This window comes from Physella acuta, unplaced genomic scaffold (genome assembly GCF_028476545.2).
Source record: "Physella acuta isolate Inbredline_101_S28 unplaced genomic scaffold, ASM2847654v3 ptg000320l, whole genome shotgun sequence".
Lineage (NCBI taxonomy): Eukaryota > Metazoa > Mollusca > Gastropoda > Physidae > Physella > Physella acuta.
This window is the reverse complement of record NW_026731839.1, coordinates 721024-740631: the sequence shown is the minus strand read 5'-3', so window position 1 is coordinate 740631 and position 19608 is coordinate 721024. Positions and strand designations below refer to the sequence as shown.

The window sequence follows — 19608 nt, the reverse complement described above, 5'->3', positions numbered from 1 at the left end:
AAATAACAATGTAGATTTGGTTGAGAGAGTGGTGCTGGAAATTATACTGGCTTGTAAATGGGATCAAACTTGAAGCGGACTTAGCATGCAGCACAACTTAGTGGCGGTTTATCTTTTTGTTGTTGGTAGAAATGGTCATCGGCAAGACACTTGCAAGATTATGGGATCAAACCCAGTTTTTAGTACCGTCAGCTCATCTATGTAAGATTAATAACGCCACAGCGTAACCGTAATTATGCACAGGTAATTATGGCGCATGTTATTTTTAGCGTCCCTGTATCCTGATGCAGCTTAGGTAAGGCGTAGACAATATACAGGATGTGTCAACAAAACATTTGAGGTCAGCTAAAGTCAAAACAACGCCTTGTTAAAGTTAGGAAACGTTCAGCTTGAAGCGGATTTAACATGCAGCACAATCTTGTGGCCGTTTTTCTTTTTGTTGTTGGTGTCAGTGGTTATCGGCAAGACACTTGTAAGTTTATAAACAGCTCTATGTTCATAAATACAAAGTTATTTAATACAGAAATCTTTATGAATATATTTGTCTCGTTCCCGGGGTTAAGAAAATTTTTTTTTGTTTTTTTTTTAAAAACACTAAGAAAAGTCTAACATTGATGTGTTCGCATGGGGCGCTGCTTTATTCAAACATCTGTGTACATAAATAGAAAAGTAGCACGATATAAGTAATGGTAGAATGTATCTTTTCTTGTGATTTCGCCGTGTACAGAGTATACACCGTGTTGTTATCACAATGAGACACCTAATATTGTTTTTGGGTGCTTTATGCCGGGTATTTATTAAAGCTGAAACATAGTATAAGTTATATTTATAAAGCCAGCATTTTGCTTCAACAGTCGAACATAACATAACAAAACATAACAAAACAGAAAGAAAAACAAGTCCTCGATATTGCTTCGTTGAGGAGGAGATACGACTTAAAGCTGCGGACACACATCCATCCATCCATCCATCCATCCATCCATCCATCCATCCATCCATCCATCCATCCATCCATCCATCCATCCATCCATCCATCCATCCATCCATCCATCCATCCATCCATCCATCCATCCATCCATCCATCCATCCATCCATCCATCCATCCATCCATCCATCCATCCATCCATCCATCCATCCATCCATCCATCCATCCATCCATCCATCCATCCATCCATCCATCCATCCATCCATCCATCCATCCATCCATCCATCCATCCATCCATCCATCCATCCATCCATCCATCCATCCATCCATCCATCCATCCATCCATCCATCCATCCATCCATCCATCCATCCATCCATCCATCCATCCATCCATCCATCCATCCATCCATCCATCCATCCATCCATCCATCCATCCATCCATCCATCCATCCATCCATCCATCCATCCATCCATCCATCCATCCATCCATCCATCCATCCATCCATCCATCCATCCATCCATCCATCCATCCATCCATCCATCCATCCATCCATCCATCCATCCATCCATCCATCCATCCATCCATCCATCCATCCATCCATCCATCCATCCATCCATCCATCCATCCATCCATCCATCCATCCATCCATCCATCCATCCATCCATCCATCCATCCATCCATCCATCCATCCATCCATCCATCCATCCATCCATCCATCCATCCATCCATCCATCCATCCATCCATCCATCCATCCATCCATCCATCCATCCATCCATCCATCCATCCATCCATCCATCCATCCATCCATCCATCCATCCATCCATCCATCCATCCATCCATCCATCCATCCATCCATCCATCCATCCATCCATCCATCCATCCATCCATCCATCCATCCATCCATCCATCCATCCAGAAATGACGAGTTAATAATCGCAATAATTGCGCTAAAAAACTTGCTTCGTCATTCGAACATCGTCTCCCCAGACATAGAAAAAAAACCTCACCCCACTATTCAAAATGTACCGATACGTCAGACCTAAAATAAAATTAACCCTCTCTTACCCAGCCATTCGAACACACCCAAATAAACTTATTATTCTGTTATAGCCCACACACTCACACATCGTGTTTCGTGTTACTTATGACATTTGATACCTTCATGTTTATTAGGGCGTTCTGAATTATTTTTTTTCCATGAATATTACATCCGGGACAGTGGAAAGTGTATGAAACTGACATGCAAACATTCAACACAAAGGGTGTTGTGCTACAAGGCATGTGTGTTGACAACTCGGTGTTCGGGTTTGCGTTTAAGTGTCCTTCAAATCAAGAATTGTTTTGTCTATAATTTTTTAATATAATAGAAAAAGTAATTGCAGTGAAAATTAATGCTGTCCATAATAAAGAACTTGCTTTAAATGTGTACTAAGAGAGTTACATAAGTCATCACTTTAATATGATTTAGTATAGCTTTTACCCACTTACTTAAAGCAAGCGTGTTATGATGCATGTTTGACTGGGGAAATCGGTGCGCATGATTGATGGTGCGGCCGTATATTGAACGAGTGAATGTGTGACGAGATACGAAAGATAGTGACGTTTTAGGTTAGAGAGTTGGTTGCTATGAGCTTGTGGGTGAGTTAGTAGAATCCTTAGCGTTGTGTGAAAGGACGTGTGCTGGTTGGCATGACTCAAGTTGAGAAATAGGTTCTAGGAAGATAGATTTATGTAGATACAAGAATAAAAGATTCGTATAAGGAGTACTTAGTTCCTCTTATTTCTAAACGTCGTTGATCTGTCTTAGTGGTTATCAAGGTTCAATACTCTCTCCCTGGTATTGGAGAGGAGTTAAATGGTAGTTGGCTGAGTCAAGTAAATCAAACCCTCTCACTGCAGCAACATAAGCGTAACAAAGCGTATAATCCAATATCATTTTTTAACATAGCGGCCCATGGGTCAAACGAAAATAGAGGAAATCTATTTCTGTTAACTAGGATAGTGTGGCCAGCTTTATTTCCCTTACGTGAGTTAGGTACGTATAAGAGCTGGGTGAACACGGTGACGCCCTGTAACCTGTAACTAGCTAACCGGAAAATTACCTTTAAATCAATTTCATCTAAACAATCTTTTAACCAGGAAGTTTCAAACCAAGATAATAAATTCTAAAACAAAAACATTAAAAAAATAAACGTGATTAACATTTACAACACAGTTCTGTCTTATCGAAAAATACACGCCAAACACAATTGAAACCTTGAGATAGAGATAAGATTGGTTGCTGACATAAACGTTCTAAAAATGATGAAAACGACGATGTTTGTGTTGATGTATTTCATCGCGTCTTTTGTAATTAACACATCGGCACAAGTTATTCGTAAGTCATGACTTAAGGAAAGTATTTATAGTTTATTCAGCTGCCTGGGTTCGGTTAAGTATAACATTCCAAGTCTTTTTTTAAAGATTTTCGTTATATTAATCAACTTGAAGTACTTTGAACACATCAGTAAACACAATCAAGTTTACTTGAACCGTTTTTCAACTATGTAGTGTAGAGTCTCTGGCCACACCTACATACACAGACTACACACTATACACGCAAGGGACATAACTATGATATTTGTAATTCAAGGGAAGTAGCAATAACTCACAAGTCACAATGTAACAGTTTACAATAAATAAATGTGTTCATTCATGGATATACTAGCATGTATTCACGTTTCTTTCTATGTGCACATAATTTAAATCCAAAGCTAATAGTTTTCAATTTTTTTTAGAAGAACAAAGCTTCAAAATATTTTTGGGAGATGAAAAAAAAAAGCATATTACAAGGTGTAATTTATTACAGACATAAAATATTACAATCAATTTATTGTAATTTTATATTCTGATGTATTTGAAAACTTCAGAATTTAATTTAAAAAGCACTCTGACATCGAGTTAAAACAGGGGTCGGCAACCTGCGGCTCGCGAGCCGCATGCGGCTCTTTAGGTGTCAAGATGCGGCTATTCAGCTCGATGCACAAACATAAATAATTATTTTATTTTTAAAACTCATAAATGTATTATTCTGCCACACTCAGTAATGAACGATATAATAATAAATATTAGCATTAAACACTCGCTATTCTATTAGAACATTTAGTAACTCGATATTTCAATGTAGAACTACTTCCTTGTTTCCTAAAACGTGAGTTATTTAAATGTAAACAATTCCTGTGTTTGGATCATATTTATCGGGGCACTGGTTATCTACACTACCGCCTACCACCATGGCGTGCTGTGTGAAAGCCTTGAGTGTAAGTTAATCACTCACCGTAATATCACCATTAATCACTCACCGACGGTAAGTGGCGCTCTCGTGAACCCGATAACACCCCCTAGCTCGGTTTAATTATCGAATGTGTGCTCCTTAAAACTAAGGTAGGCGCTTAGTGCTCACGGGATAGCCCTGGGCGCCAAATCGCACCCTGCAGTGCCTCAATTTAGTGAGCGACTATAGCAATCCATTGTATCCATAGCCTATCGCGCTGTTTAAAATGAACGTATTGTTGCTATATAGTGTACAGATTTTAAAAAAAACGAATGTTGGCGCTATAGTGCTCGCAGGTGAGCCGGGGGCTCTTCGGGTCGCGCTATGGACGAGGTGCCGGCGGTTGCGTCTGTTGCAGTTTTGCCGCTGAATATACCCCTTACGACTTGGCAATGCAGAAAGCCCGATTAACGGATGCCAAGTACTAACATAGCACTCTGGAACTCTGGGCGCCAAAACGTGTATTGACACAAAAAAATGCACTAACTCGGGCGCCGCCCATAAGAAATTTTAATTTTTTTTCGCAGAAATTCCTCTCGGGAGTGTTTACATTTACTCCCCAAAGTTTCATGGCACTCGGATAAACTGTGTCGAACCGCATACAATTTTTTATACCGTATATAGAGAAAAATCGCACCTCTACCCCCCCCCCCCCCCCTGGGGCGCCCCCCTTGCGAAATTAATTTTTGCATATATATATATATATATATATATATATATATATATATATATATATATATATATATATATATATATATATATATATATATATATATATATATATATATATATATATATATATATATATATACAATATTTATACTAAATCCTAATTAAAGATCATAATATCTATATATATAATTCTCTTCTTCGAGCCGTTAGAAAACAAGCTGCAAACGCTCTCCCTACCTCCCCACCCCTACATGGTTTTAGTGAGCTGTGTTCACTCTAAATGTTTACAAGCAGAGCCAACGATTTTAAACGTAGGGGGGGGGAGGAGGGGGGAAGGGAAGGAAAGGGGGGGGGGTTATGGTCCTTAACGAGCTACTTATAGTGTTTTAAAGAAATATTTTCAGTGTCAGCGTTGGTACTGTCGAATTCACAAATTATGAATTATTGAAAATTAGAAACAACTAAATAAACAACTAAATAGCGGCGTATGTTATGCCGCGGGCCGGCTCGTTAATAATAATAATATAAAAATGTTGGCGGCTCTCAAAAGGTTGCCGACCCCTGAGTTAAAAGATACATTTCATGGAAAGCTAAGATATAGACTGGGAACTCTCAGTTAACTAAAAAAATGTAAAGAAAAAAAAAGTATTAAATTTAATTAAGACAGTCTCAAGCCAAACATCACTCGATCAGCCCTCGATCAAGTTAGAACAGTCTTATATTTCTCAGGTTTTAAAAGTGCACAATTTGAATGGTAGAAAGAGATAGCCACCTTACCCCCCCCCCCCCACACACACACACACACACACACGGACACGAGGCAACCTGATTCTGTAGATTACTTGTCTGATACTGTAAAATACACCTGTAGATTACATGTTTGATACTTTAGATTATATATGTTGATTACATGTCTGATATATATATATATATATATATATATATATATATATATATATATATATATATATATATATATATACACTCTTAGTTCACTAATCGTTATCAACTTAATTACTGTTTAAATTGGTTAAATAATTGGTTATCTAATTGCTTATCTAATTGGTTATCTGTCTAATAATCAGATTGATAATTTGTTTGATTATCCATTTGATAATCTAACTGCCTATCTAATTAGTTATATACATAAACGTAACACCCTTACCTTTCTCCAGTGGCCGGTGCCTGTACCCAGCCCAAAGACGTTGGCCCGTGCGACGCCATCATACCAAGATGGTACTTCAACAGCGCGACCCACTCGTGTGAAGCCTTCGACTACGGCGGCTGTGGCGGCAACGACAACAATTTTCTCACCCAAACCGACTGCCTCACCAGGTGTGTGACACACCTGGGCTGAGATGAATATACGACAAGGGGAATCAGTGCCTAAACTAACATGGCGAGGATGAATAAAAACAACAACAAGAGATTTCGAGCACTATTTAAAACATTTCAATAAATTAACACAGAGACAAATGTTACTGTTTCAACTTGTCTTTAAATGTAATAACGTATATATATATATATATATATATATATATATATATATATATATATATATATATATATATATATATATATATATATATATATATATATATATATATATATATACGCGTGTGTGTGTGTATGTGTGTGTGTGTGTGTGTGTCTAGGGGTGAGTTAGTACGTTTGTACGTGAGTGTGTCTGTATGAGGGCGCGCCTGCATGCTTGAATGTGTATGTGTGTGTGCGTGTGTGGGAGATATGGGGGCTATATAATATATATATATATATATCCATATATATATATATATATATATATATATATATATATATATATATATATATATATATATATATATATACATATGGATCCTGGTGTTATGCTCCATCTCAAAGAATAATAGAATTTTTACAAAGAAAAAAATTCAGATTACAAAAACTTCCGATTACGTGAATTGTCTCGTCTATAAGCGAACTTGCGACACTTTCCCGTTATCATGCGCGTCTCTGGCAGATAAGACTTGGAATTACCTAATTGAAAAGTGTTATCAGGGACGTCGAGCTAGCCGGGCCAACATGCTGGGGAAGTTTAGTTTGATTGTGGTTCTCGCCTGCTGTCTGCAGCTGTCCTTGCAGCAGAGACGTGAGTTACCTGTCCTTGTCACTGATAGTGAACGAATGTGTGTTTTAGTTTGTTTAGGGCGATTAAATGCTACATATAGCTAATCCATTGTTAACGTATTCGCTAAAATATTGGTAACTTACATCGGATTAGCTAATATATAATTAGCTTACCACGGATTAGGCAATACTTTTAGCTTCCAGCTGATTAGCCAATACATTTTCGCTTCCAGCGAATTAACTGATACAACTTTAGCTTTCAGTGGGCTATTGCTGCATGTAACTAATCTATATTTTATCTTAAACTAGACTTCTGTTTTTACATATTTTTCAATGCACAACTGCTACATGTAGCCAACATATTTTTATCTTACAGATCAGTACTGCTACATGTAGCCATGACATTTTTATCTTACAACCTACGTGTAGCCAACATATGTTTATCTTACAACTAAGTACTGCTACATGTAGCCAACACATTTTTATCTTACAACAAAATACTGCTACATGTAGCCAACATATTATGTTTATCTTACAACTAAGTACTGCTACAAGTAGCCAACATATTTTTAATCTCACAACAAAGTACTGCTACATATACTGCTATATGTATTCAACATATGTTTATCTTACAAGTATTGCTATATGTATCGAACATATTTTATCTTGCAACTAAGTACTGCTACGTGTAGCCACCATCTTTATGTTAGCTTGCAACTAGGTACTTCTACATGTAGCCAACATATTTTTATCTTACAACAAAGTACTGCTACACAGAGGCGTAGCGACCCTTCCCGGTGCCCGGGGACAAACTTTCGATTTGCACCCCCCTCCAACTTTCGATTTGCACCCCCCATTCGAACTTTTGATTTACACCCCCCCCCCCTCAAACCTTTAATTTGTTTTTCCAACCCATTTTGCCCCCCCCCCCCCCCTAAGTTCGGCGCCCGGGGACATATGCCCCCCCCCCCCTCGCTACGCCTCTGCTGTTACAAGTAGCCAACATATTTTTATCTTACAACCAAGTACTGCTACGTGTAGCCACCATCTTTATGTTAGCTTGCAACTAGGTACTTCTACATGTAGCCATGACATTTTTATCTTACAACAAAGTACTGCTACATGTAGCCAACATATTGTTTCACCTTCCAGCTGACTACTGCTACCTGAAGCCAGACTCCGGGACATGTGAGTCCCACGTGCTCAGCTACTACTACAACCCCGCCCACGGGGACTGCGAGACTTTCATCTACGGGGGGTGTGACGGCAACTTCAACCGGTTCAACTCACACGAGCAGTGTGCTCACTTCTGCATGCACATCAGGGAGGTGCGCGCCTAGTCAAACTAGTCCTTGACGATTTTCTAAGTCTGACTGAACACGAGAAAAGCTCCTATAAAAATGTTCTAAATTTGAATAGATCCAACAAGATTTAAACATTACGCTAATAAATTACTTAAACACATAAAATTCTTCGTTTTTTTATATACATATACTTTTTTTTCTGTTACTGTTTTTATTTTATTTTTCATTTTTGTCTTGTATTGTTAGCGTTGATTTTTTAAAACAACTGAAGCTATCAGTAGCGTAGCGAGGGGGGGGGAGGCGGGGGGACATATGTCCCGGGCAAATTGAAAGTTTGAGGGGGGGTGCAAATCGAAAAGTTTGTCCCTGGGCGCCGGGAAGGGTCGCTACGCCTCTGGAAGCTATTGTTGAAATTTTATTAACTTCTTTATCTGTTGATTGAAAAAGAGATGTTTCTGTTCTTAAAATGTGTGTTTTCCTCTTTTGTGGATAGATGCAAGTGCAAACTTCATCATGATTTAACAGGTGCTTGCACTTATTAGATTCCTAAACGCTAGGGGGTAATATACTCACTTAAGATATTAGCTGATATAATTTGAATGTATTAAAATGTCATGTCAAAACTGGGGTCTTTTTTCTTCTATAAAGCGTGTGCTATTTAAAACTTCAAAACGTTTTTCAAGTAAGTATAAAGTTTTTTTTTAAATTGGACAATAGTTGTGTTTTTTTTTTCAATTTTCTTAGAAATTCATCTTTATCTTGTGTCTGACCCAATGAAATGCCTATCTGAAATTGTAACTAATGCCACTGATTAGGTTCTTTTAATTAGTACTAAGTCACAGCGTGCTAATCAGAATTTAGTGCAGTGTGCTAGTTCAAACTAAATGACATGCTGATTAGCAAAAAGTGGACTAGTTCTAATTAAAACTAAGATTATTGTGCTAATTAAAACTAAGATTATTGTGCTAATTAAAACCAAGATTATTTTGCTAATTAAAACTAAGATTATTAAGCTATTTTAAACTAAATACAAATCGACAATGTTCGTTCCGCTAATTAAAGCTATATATAATGTGCGAGTTAAGACTAACAAGCGCATATCATCATTTATACCACCAACCCTCCCCTCCCCGGCCACACCTAAATCCAATTAACATTTTAGTTCTCCCGTGTCGGCTAATCACCGCGCCTGACAATCGCCTTAGGGCTGTCCCAAAAATGCCATTCACTTGATTACACTTAATTACACGGTCAGGGACATCTTAATTACCTTTAAACGTGTCTTCGCGTATATCTTTCTAAATAATGGACACAAGTAGATAATCCGCTATGCAAAACTGCATATTATAATTCGAGAGAATTATCTGCGAGATATATCCCGTGAACAATAGAAAATAAACGTACTAGGATTTGGATACATTTAAAAGCAGGGTTAAGCCTTCACACTATTAAACCCACTTCCCACAATTTCTATCTTCTGTTCTTCACTGTTCAACGCTTATTTTTATCTTAAACACATTAATATAACACATTAATATATACTCTTAATTTCGCGTAATAATAAGCGGTAGAGCGAAAACACTAGATTTCGAATCCGGGTCCAAGTCGATAGAAAGTCTCTGAGTCCACCCAGTTCGGATGGGCAAAGTGCAGACCACACTTCCCCATCATATACCGAGGTCAAGAAACATATGAACTCTACTTCGTCTGCCCAATGAATCGCTTGGTCTAAAGATGATTCTTCACTTTACACGAAATAAAGAAAGAAATTTATTTGTCGACAAACACACACGTATATATATATATATATATATATATATATATATATATATATATATATATATACTAGCTGTATCCCGTGCTCCGCCACGGTAAATCTTTTTTAAATGTACCAACTTGGGAACAGAACAAAACTAAACACAACACAAACGAACGCAAAAAAAAACACAAACTAAAAAACAAACACAACACTCATAACATAAACACAATTTAAATGCAATCATAAAGGCATATTGCTCACAGCCTAGCCCGTAGCGCCAAATCGCGCCCTTTCCGGTGATTTGCACCCCCCTCAAACTTTCGATTTGCACCCCTGTCCCCACCCCCCCCCCCCCCGCCCTAAAACTTTCGATTTCCACCCCCCCCCCCCCCCCTCGCAAATTTTTTCCAACCCAATTTGGCGCCCCCTAAGGTCGGCACCCGGGGACATATGCCCTCCCCTCGCTACGCCTCTCCTATAAAACCCCTAGCTTGTCCTCAAACCGAAAGATAGAATAATAATTAGTAAACAGTATAAATAATAGGCAGTATTTAAAATATCCGTGTTTTACCTACAATATTTCACTTTATCCATTCACGCATTTTTTTCCAGTACTTTAAATTTTAAAAATTTACAATAGAGTTTCATAACTAAAACCATTGCGCACCCAATGAACGTGATGACGCGTCTATAATAGTGCTGAATAGTTGATTAAAAATTATAAGTAATAAACAGTAGGGCCTACATTCAGTGAATAAAATAAATAAAAGATATCATTTTATCAATCCATGCTAATTATAATTTTCTAATTATAATTTCCTCTTACACATCCGAATAATTTGCATTCACATTTTGCTAATTATATTATTGCAACACTAATTCCTTCTATGACGAACGTATATTTGCATTCACATTTTTTATTAGCGTGAGTTTAATGTATTTTTAAATTACCTCCTTTGTCAAAATTAGAAAAGAGTTAAATTAATTTGATTTTTCTACCGTACTGTTATTATGTTATTAAAATGTATCCACTTTTTCTAGGAATATAAACGAAAATGATATTTGACATTGATCCTTTTAATATGTTTTAGTAATGTGCGTGTATTTAATATTTTCTTTAAGTTATGCAAAAGAGTAAACACAGTGGCAATTATAAAATAGCTCTATGTCGTTATATAAACAAACCCTACTCTAATACTTATAATAAGACACTGCGGTGCACTGTAAAGCACAGTATGGTGCGATGTTTACTTTTATGGTTTCAAAAGCTATAGCGATGACAGAAGGAAGGAAGGAAGGAAGGACTGACACACGCTCAGCCCGCTTATATTATATATATATATATATATATATATATATATATATATATATATATATATATATATACGTGTGTATTTGTCGACATATATGTAACGTTCATTCGTATACCACATTAAAACATGAATTTAAGCAAGAGATTCTATTACAATATAATGTAGATCAAGTATTCCAGCGGCAAAGTCAAACCAATAAGAATAAACACGGACGCAACAAAACAACAACCGAGACAGTGGGTGACAACTGAAGTGTGCTACCATTACGATGACTAATCGTGTACATATCACCCCGTAACGTTGTCTGAAACTTGTAAACACTGTCAATTTTTTTAACAGACCTTGACCTTTCGTTGTTTCACTTTTTCCCCTGCGACATACGTGTTCCGCGTCACCCCCAACCCCCACCCCTACTCGTTGCTTCACTTCACCTACCACTAACACCCACGTAGGTAAACAAACACAACCGACAGGTAAACTGGTTTTAGCTCGTTAATCTCGACATTTACTTCATTTGAAGGACTTGAACATTTGTAGCAGACGATGGAAATGAAAGTGATTCTGTTGATGATTATTGCTACGTCACTGGTGACGTATGCAGCCTCACAGGTGTCACGTGAGTAATTAAGCGTTAATGACGTTTCATAATTAAAAGAAATACTTGATAACCTTGTTATACTGAAATAGCTCTCCATCTTTTTAAAAATTAATAGGCAACGATTTGTTAAGTTAAAGAATGCTGAACTTCTTAAATTAACACAGTTAGTTTTAATTAAACAATCGAAAGGAGAAATTTTCAAGTGCATCATTTTCCTTTAAAGAAATCTAACATCTAAGGCTAGTATTTAAATTTTAACAAATAAAATTATTATAATAACTAAATTAACATTAAATCCACCTTAACCAACAACATTGTAAAAAAGAATTTCGAATTCACTAAGCAGTATGATGAGTAAACCGAGGCTAATTTTTATAATCTTCACCTGATTAAACCTTAGCTCTATCTCTGATGTTTTAAGCTGCTGATGCATCAATGCTGTCTGATCTCGTCTACAATAAAAAGTTGTTTTCTTTCCAATAACAGCTGACGATTCAGTAATAGCTAGTCTATACCTACGTTGTTGTAGTTTTGTGGGGGTTGTTGTCGTGGGGGTTGTTGTGGCTGTGGTTGTGGTTGTGGTTTACGTAGTCATAGTTGTGGTTGTGGTTATTGTTGTTGTTGTGGTTGTTGTAGTTGTTATGGTGATGGTGACTGTTGTTGTTATTGTCGTTTTTGTTGTTGTTATGGTTGTTGTAGTTGTGGTGGTGGTGGTGACTATTGTTGTTATTGTCGTTTTTGTTGTTGTTGTGGATGTTGTAGTTGTTGTGGTGGTTGTTGTTGTTGTTGTTGTAGTGGTGGTGACTGTTGTTGTTATTGTCGTTTTTGTTGTTGTTGTGGCTATTGTAGTTGTTGTGGTGGTGGTGACTGTTGTTGTTATTGTCGTATTTTGTTGTTGTTGTGGTTGTTGTAGTTGTTGTTGTGGTGGTGACTGTTGTTGTTATTGTCGTTTTTATTGTTGTGATGGTTGTTGTAGTTGTTGTGGTGGTGATTGTTGTTGTTGTTGATGATGATGATGATGATGATGTTGTTATTGTTTTTGTTCTAAAATAGCTAATGACCTATTGATATTTATTCTGTAACTGCGTGTTGTCTTACTGATGACTTAATCATGTCTAGCCCTACCATGTGAGTTTCCCGCTCTTTATTGCTGATGAACTTATCTTCTGATCTACACATATTTGCTTCCCTACCTTGAAATCTTTACCCAATCATCTATGCTTCTCTCCCTTGAAATTTTTTAACCCATTCATTTTTGCTTCCCTCCCTTGAAATCTTTTTACCCATTCATTTTTGCTTCCCTACCTTGAAATCTTTTTACCCTTTCATCTTTGCTTCCCTCCCTTGAAATATTTTTACCCAATTATTTTCGCTTCCCTACCTTGAAATCTTTTTACCCATTCATCTTTGCTACCCTCCCTTGAAATATTTTTACCCAAACATCGTTGCTTCCCTCCCTTGAAATATGTTTACCCATTTATCTTTGCTTCCCTTCCCTTGTAATCTGCTTACCCAATCATCTTTGCTTCCCTCCCTTGAAATATTTTTACCCAATCATCTTTGCTTCCGTCTCTTTAAATCTGGTTACACAATCATCTTTGCTCCCCCTCCCTCCACAGCCGAGTGCTACCAGGAGATGGACCCAGGCCCCTGTCAATGGATGGTCCCCCGCTGGTTCTTCAACATGACCATCCGCCTGTGTGACATGTTCAACTACAGCGGTTGTGGGGGCAACCTCAACAATTTCCGCACACAGGGCGAGTGTTCGGAGAAATGTGAGGCCCAGCGTTATCGCGGCTGAAATGTCCTTGTTCAGGGGAGATAACCAAAAACATTGTCTATAAAGGGATATAACTAAAATCATTATCAAAACCAAGTTCGGAGACAACTGATATTATGGTTCGTGTGTGTAAGACATTATTGTTACATATTATAATTATAAATAGTAAATTTGCATTACATATACTTCAAAATTCAATGGTTGTTGTGCTTAAATTTAGTGTCTAGAATATTATTTCAGTATAAATGAGATGGTTTGAAAAATATGGATCAGTTACAAATCAGTGAAACTTGATAGAAGGTGTAATATTCAAGCAATCCGCTACAATTGCCTTTAGAAAAAAAAAAGAGAGAGAGAGAGAAAAATGCAAATGGCTTGGGTTGATTGTTTGTTTTTTCATTTCTTTCCTTTTTCAAATAATTTTCATGTCTTTTTAGATGTACCTTATAATTACTTCATTTTAAATTATATCGATGTAGTTTATATGTAAACATATGTGTAACTTTTCATATAGGAGGGGTGAATTTTTTAATATGTAGACCAAAAGCTATTTTATTATAGCTTTAAAGACATAATTATTATGTTGAATTTGTGTAAAATAAAAATAATTTTAAAAAAACAGCAGTATTTCTACATTATTTCTATACATATAATAAAAATATTAATACATAACTTTAGTTTTTATTGCATTTTAAACCCCAACTTGAATTAGCAGACTTTCAACTTGCTTAGCACAACAGTTAAAATAGGTTTAATAAATAAGACACATTCTTTCACATGAGTCCAATCATTTATGCACGAGGTTGTTCCTAAGAGCCTGAAATTGAACACGGCCTACCGAGACAAAAAAAATTCTTCGCGTATTTCCTTCTAACCTAAAAATAGCGACTGGCCTTCGATCTATATTCAAGGTAATATAACCCAGCATTTCAAATTACATTGCAAGTGTTTTCCTTCTTGTGGTAAAACAAATATTTCGCCTGGCTTTCAAAACATAAGCTGTAGTGTGTTATCAAAGTAAAATCTAGACAAATATTTTTTTTCTCTTTGCTTGTAAACTTATCTAAGAAAATTGAAAACAACAGCTGCGAAATTTTGTGATTATAGTAAAATTGGACGTCTAAATGTTAGAGGTAAGGACGTCAAAATATTTACGGTAAGGAAGTAATAATGTGTATGGTAAGGACGTCAAAATATTTATAGTAAAAACTTCAAAATGCTCATAGTAAGGACGTCTAGTTGTCTATGGTAAGGACGTCGAAATGTGTTTAGTAATGACATCACGTATGCATTGATAAAACTAAAGTAGAGAATCCTCTTTAGACTTAACTATCCATTGGGCAGATAAAGTAGAATTCAAATTTTTCTTGACATCGGCATGTGAAGGAAAAGTGTGGTCAGCACTATGCCCAGCCGTTTTTACTTTCCCCTAACACGAGTTATGGTACACATCGGAGCTTGGTGGACTCATGGACTTGGACCCAGATTCGAACTCGAGACTTTCGGGTTCGCAGCCTAGCGCTCTACCGCTTAGGCCACGCCGTCTAACTGGTGCATTAATAGGACCCCAAATTGCATGTCTTTTTAATGTTTTATTGTTTTAATCCAATACATCATACGACATTAACACTAGCTTTTCCTTATGGTGAGTATGGTAACAAGACCATGTGAGGGGGGGGGTGTAACGTCGAAATTCTAAATGACTTGAATATCAGTAGCTGCGCATAGCATTAAGATCAATGGTGAGTGGGACTTCAAATTTCAGAGACAAACAGACACTACTGGAGGTGGTGCCACCAAACAAAGAAATTATATAGATGAGATTAAGGTGTGTGGGTTTGGCATTAGAATGTTGTAGTTAAATACAATATAACTGACTGAAAATACGGAACGTTGTACACAAAATTGCAAATTAATAAATCACTAAGCGTAACAGTATATGTAATTCTAAGCTTAAGATTTAAACACATCCTGAATCTTATGTCAAATCAAACCTGACAGTTAATCATGCGGTTAGACAGTGAATATCCGTGTATTCACAAACAGTGTTTCCTTCACAATTTTTCTCTGGTGGGGGGGGGGGTACACTGGATATTTTCGGGGAAGGCGAACTAAATTTTACAAGGGGGGGGGGGGTCGGAGGACACTGGTAACAGTATATATATATATATATATATATATATATATATATATATATATATATATATATATATATATATATATATATATATATAATATGTGTGTGTGTCTGTGTTTGAGTTATATTTTAAATACATTGCGAATCTCTAGTACCAAAAAAGCAACAAAACAACCACGATCTTGAAGTTAAACACTCGCATGTACACAAAACACTCACTTATGCTCACACTTATACACGTCTACAAAACCCTGATCACAACATGCGTCAAAAAAACCATCAGCCACGAAAACATACTCAAGTGGTCACACCAAGACGAGTGGCTACCTACGACCTTCACCGACTCATCCTTCAACACTTGACACACTGCTCGTCACACAACTTCCGGTGCTCATCTCAAATCCTGTATTTAAACAATCCGGGCCTGCACGTCATGTAGCCATTGTACTGTGAGCCGTTGATACAAGTACTCACTCGCACGCATAGACAGTAGAGATGATGCAGTTTATGTGGATCGCAGTTTGTTGCTTCATGTTGATTGCGGGTCAGAGTCTAGAAACACGACGTGAGTTGGTTTTCGTGCTAGGCTTAACTGTGATTATTATATTTTGTGTTTGGTTTATCTATCATTATCATATTTTGTGTATGGCTTATCTGTGATTATCATGTGTTGTCTTTGGCTTATTTGTGATTATCATATGTTTTTTTTTGGCTTATTTGTGATTGTCATATGTTGTGTTTGGCTTATTTATGATTATCATATCTTGTGTTTGGCTTATTTGTGATTATCATATGTTGTGTTTGTTTTTTTGTGATTATCATATGTTGTGTTTGGCTTATCATTAGTGATTATGATACTATTCGCCTGGATTATCATCAGAGGCGTAGCGAGGGGGGGGGGGGTTGGACCGCACCGGGTGACACCATTTAGGGGGTGACACCAAGGCAAAAAATAGCAAAATATATAGAGAAAAACTTGAGGGGGGGGGTGCAAATCGAAAGTTCGCGGGGGGGGGGGGTGCAAATCGAACGTTTGAGGGGGGGGGGGCTAAAATCGAAAGTTTGAGGAGGTGCAAATCGAAAATTTGAAAGTTTGTCCCCAGGAAGGGTCGCTACGCCTCTGGTGGGGTGACACCCGACCTCGCTACGCCACTGCTTATCATCATGACTATCGTATTATGTTGTGTTTGGCTTATCTGTGATTATCATGTATAGTTTGGCTCATCATAGTGACTAGCGTATTAAGTTGTGTTTGGCTTATCTGTGATTATCGAATGTTGTGCTTTGATTATTTATGATTATCACATGTTATGTTTGGCTTATCATTGTATGTATGTGTTTCTGTATGTGAGATTGTCTTTAAATGTCTGTAAACATGCACGTACATACTGTGTTCCCTGTGTGTGTGTGTGTGTTTGTGTGTGTGTGTCTGTGTGTGTGCGTGTGTGTGTGCGCGCGTGCGTGTGTGTGTGTGTGTGTGAATGTATGTTAGAGAGAATGCACGCAAATGCCCAGGTAACAGTTATAAATATTTCGTATACACTACTCATCCAAGCATGTCTCTGATACCACGCATTGTATCAATAACACGTCCCCTTTCAAATCACAATCACGCAATACTTATAGGCCCCCAACTTATCACGCAATACTTATAGCCCCCCAACTTATCACGCAATACTTATAGGCCCCCAATTTATCACGCAATACTTATAGGCCCGCACCTTATAGGCCCCCAACTGTCTGTTTTGTGTCTATCGCCGATATTTACAACGAGATTCTCCTCATTGTTAATGTAATTTGATTGTGTCCATTTAGCCTTGTATGGTACTAAACACATTAATCAACATGAAATGTTTGATCTTTTTTTAAATCTCTTTCCATATTCACTGTTTGATAAGACGAAAACAAGTGCTTCTTAAATATCTGGTTAGGGCTAGTTTTAGGAGTAAGTATAAAAAGGTTAATTTTGCTGCTGTAAAGTTTAATTTACGAGCTGTGTTAGTCTAAGGGTTCAGTTAAAGTTAAAATCAAAAGGACATGATTAGTATAATCAACCTGTCCCCACCCCACTTCAACACTCTCCCACGACAGTCCGCTAACATCCACCCCTACCAGCACACCACCCTCATTTACATAAAACATGCATTACCTTGCATTTTGTCTTCCCCCTAAATTCCCCCCCCCCCCACCACATACCACTCTAAAACCCTATATACCTTTATTACCTGTATTTTGTCTTTCCCCCCCCCCCCCAGCACACCAACCGCCCTGAAACCTATATACCTAAATTACCTAACCTCCTCAACCAACAAAAAAACGTATATTACCTGTAGTTTATCTCACCACCTCCCTCTACCAGCCTTTCCCTTCCATCCCTCCTCCATCTACCCGACAGAGGGACGTCTAAGGCTATCGGCATGCTAGTGTTCTACAACAAAACTTATATAACCATTGTTTTATCTCTCCCCCCCCCCCCCCTCCAGCTTCCTACGGCATGCGAGTGTTCTACAACAAAACTTATATAACCATTGTTTTATCCCCCCCCCCCCCCCCCCCCGCCTCCAGCCTCCTACTGCAGCATGAAGGCCGACAGAGGGACGTGTACGGCTATCGGCATGCGAGTGTTCTACAACGCCAAGACCGGCTACTGCGAGAGGTTCTTCTACAAGCGGCTGTGGCGGCAACAGAACAATTTCTTCACCAGACGGGAGTGTATGGACAAATGTAAGGCCAAGCGTAACGGCTGAGGGGATGTGACGAACGTGACGAAGGATGGGATGTGACAACCGTGAGGGCTGATGGGATGTGACAAAAGTGACGGCTGAGGGGATGTGACAAATTAAAAGGCTATTCTCCAGCCGTTGGGGTAACGTCATAGTGGAGATCTGTCACCAAAATTGTGACTTAGTCTCCACTCTGTGTTCTTTACCTACGTTTTACAAAATGTTATCTCTTTTAGGTATATTTTCCCTAATAAGATTTTTTTTTCGTTTAGGCATCACATTCCAAGACGGTTTAAGTACCCAATTTATGTTCAAAATACCTTAACAAATTCTTTTTCGTTAAAATATTTTCAAAATTATTAATAAATAATAAAAATATATACAATATTCAACGTTTTTATGTTATAAGTTAGAGAGATATTTAAATTCATTATTTGTCCTTAACACGATTCTTATTTAAAAGATTTAACTAAAGAACAAACCTGCCACTAAAGTATCAAGTGTTGAATTTTATTCTTTTCATACAATTCTTATATATGTAAAAAAAACGGTTAAACTACATGTATCAATGTTAAACTACCTGTATCAGTATATTATGCAGCACTTTATATAAGCAGTGTTTCTTCCAGACTTTTTTCTCCGGGGAGGCACTTGAAATTTTCGTGGGGGGGGGGCGGACACTGTTAAAAGTATATATTATCTATATAAATTATATAAAATTTCATTTCGTTCGGGGGGGGGGGGGCGGTACAAATATTTCGGGTGGGGGGGGGGGGGGGGGGGGGGGGGGGCGAAGCCCCCAGAAGAGATGCCTGGAAGAAACTCTGTATATAAGTTGCATACAAGGTTTTACTCGCTCTCGCTCTGGTGCTCTGGTGTAAATAAAGTAAATTTTTGACACATCTCGTTTAATGGGAGGTAACCGTAAAAATTTTAAAGTACGGTCATAATATTAATGCAGTTACCGTTATTGTAT

General features: G+C 37.6%; 3 protein-coding genes and 1 long non-coding RNA gene across 4 annotated transcripts; all 4 read left to right on the top strand.

The window, feature by feature from the left end:
• The first annotated feature begins 366 nt into the window (after positions 1-366).
• On the top strand, positions 367-6310 carry LOC131940525 (kunitz-like toxin PcKuz1). Its single transcript, XM_059299189.1, has 2 exons — positions 367-472; positions 6088-6310. The coding sequence occupies exons 1-2, from the start codon at positions 406-408 to the stop codon at positions 6267-6269; spliced, it is 249 nt and encodes an 82-aa protein (XP_059155172.1). The 5' UTR covers positions 367-405; the 3' UTR covers positions 6270-6310.
• A 598-nt stretch (positions 6311-6908) lies between these two features.
• On the top strand, positions 6909-8403 carry LOC131940529 (kunitz-type serine protease inhibitor PPTI-like). The gene is made up of 2 exons (XM_059299193.1): positions 6909-7040; positions 8171-8403. Exons 1-2 carry the CDS (start codon positions 6974-6976, stop codon positions 8356-8358), a joined length of 255 nt encoding a protein of 84 aa, XP_059155176.1. The 5' UTR covers positions 6909-6973; the 3' UTR covers positions 8359-8403.
• A 3464-nt stretch (positions 8404-11867) lies between these two features.
• LOC131940531 (kunitz-like toxin PcKuz3) lies at positions 11868-14307 on the top strand. The gene is made up of 2 exons (XM_059299194.1): positions 11868-12010; positions 13612-14307. The coding sequence occupies exons 1-2, from the start codon at positions 11938-11940 to the stop codon at positions 13791-13793; spliced, it is 255 nt and encodes an 84-aa protein (XP_059155177.1). The 5' UTR covers positions 11868-11937; the 3' UTR covers positions 13794-14307.
• Positions 14308-16296: 1989 nt separating this feature from the next.
• On the top strand, positions 16297-19125 carry LOC131940530 (uncharacterized). The gene is made up of 2 exons (XR_009386558.1): positions 16297-16474; positions 18475-19125. It is a non-coding gene; the product is annotated as an uncharacterized LOC131940530 (long non-coding RNA).
• Positions 19126-19608: the final 483 nt, after the last annotated feature.

Coding starts and splice junctions, on each gene's coding strand:
- LOC131940531 (XM_059299194.1), top strand. CDS start 11,938: ATGGAAATGAAAGTGATTCTGTTGATGATTATTGCTACGTCACTGGTG. Junction 12,011..13,611: donor TGCAGCCTCACAGGTGTCAC/GTGAGTAATTAA, acceptor CTCCCTCCACAG/CCGAGTGCTACCAGGAGATG.
- LOC131940529 (XM_059299193.1), top strand. CDS start 6,974: ATGCTGGGGAAGTTTAGTTTGATTGTGGTTCTCGCCTGCTGTCTGCAG. Junction 7,041..8,170: donor GCTGTCCTTGCAGCAGAGAC/GTGAGTTACCTG, acceptor TTCACCTTCCAG/CTGACTACTGCTACCTGAAG.
- LOC131940525 (XM_059299189.1), top strand. CDS start 406: ATGCAGCACAATCTTGTGGCCGTTTTTCTTTTTGTTGTTGGTGTCAGT. Junction 473..6,087: donor TGGTTATCGGCAAGACACTT/GTAAGTTTATAA, acceptor ACCTTTCTCCAG/TGGCCGGTGCCTGTACCCAG.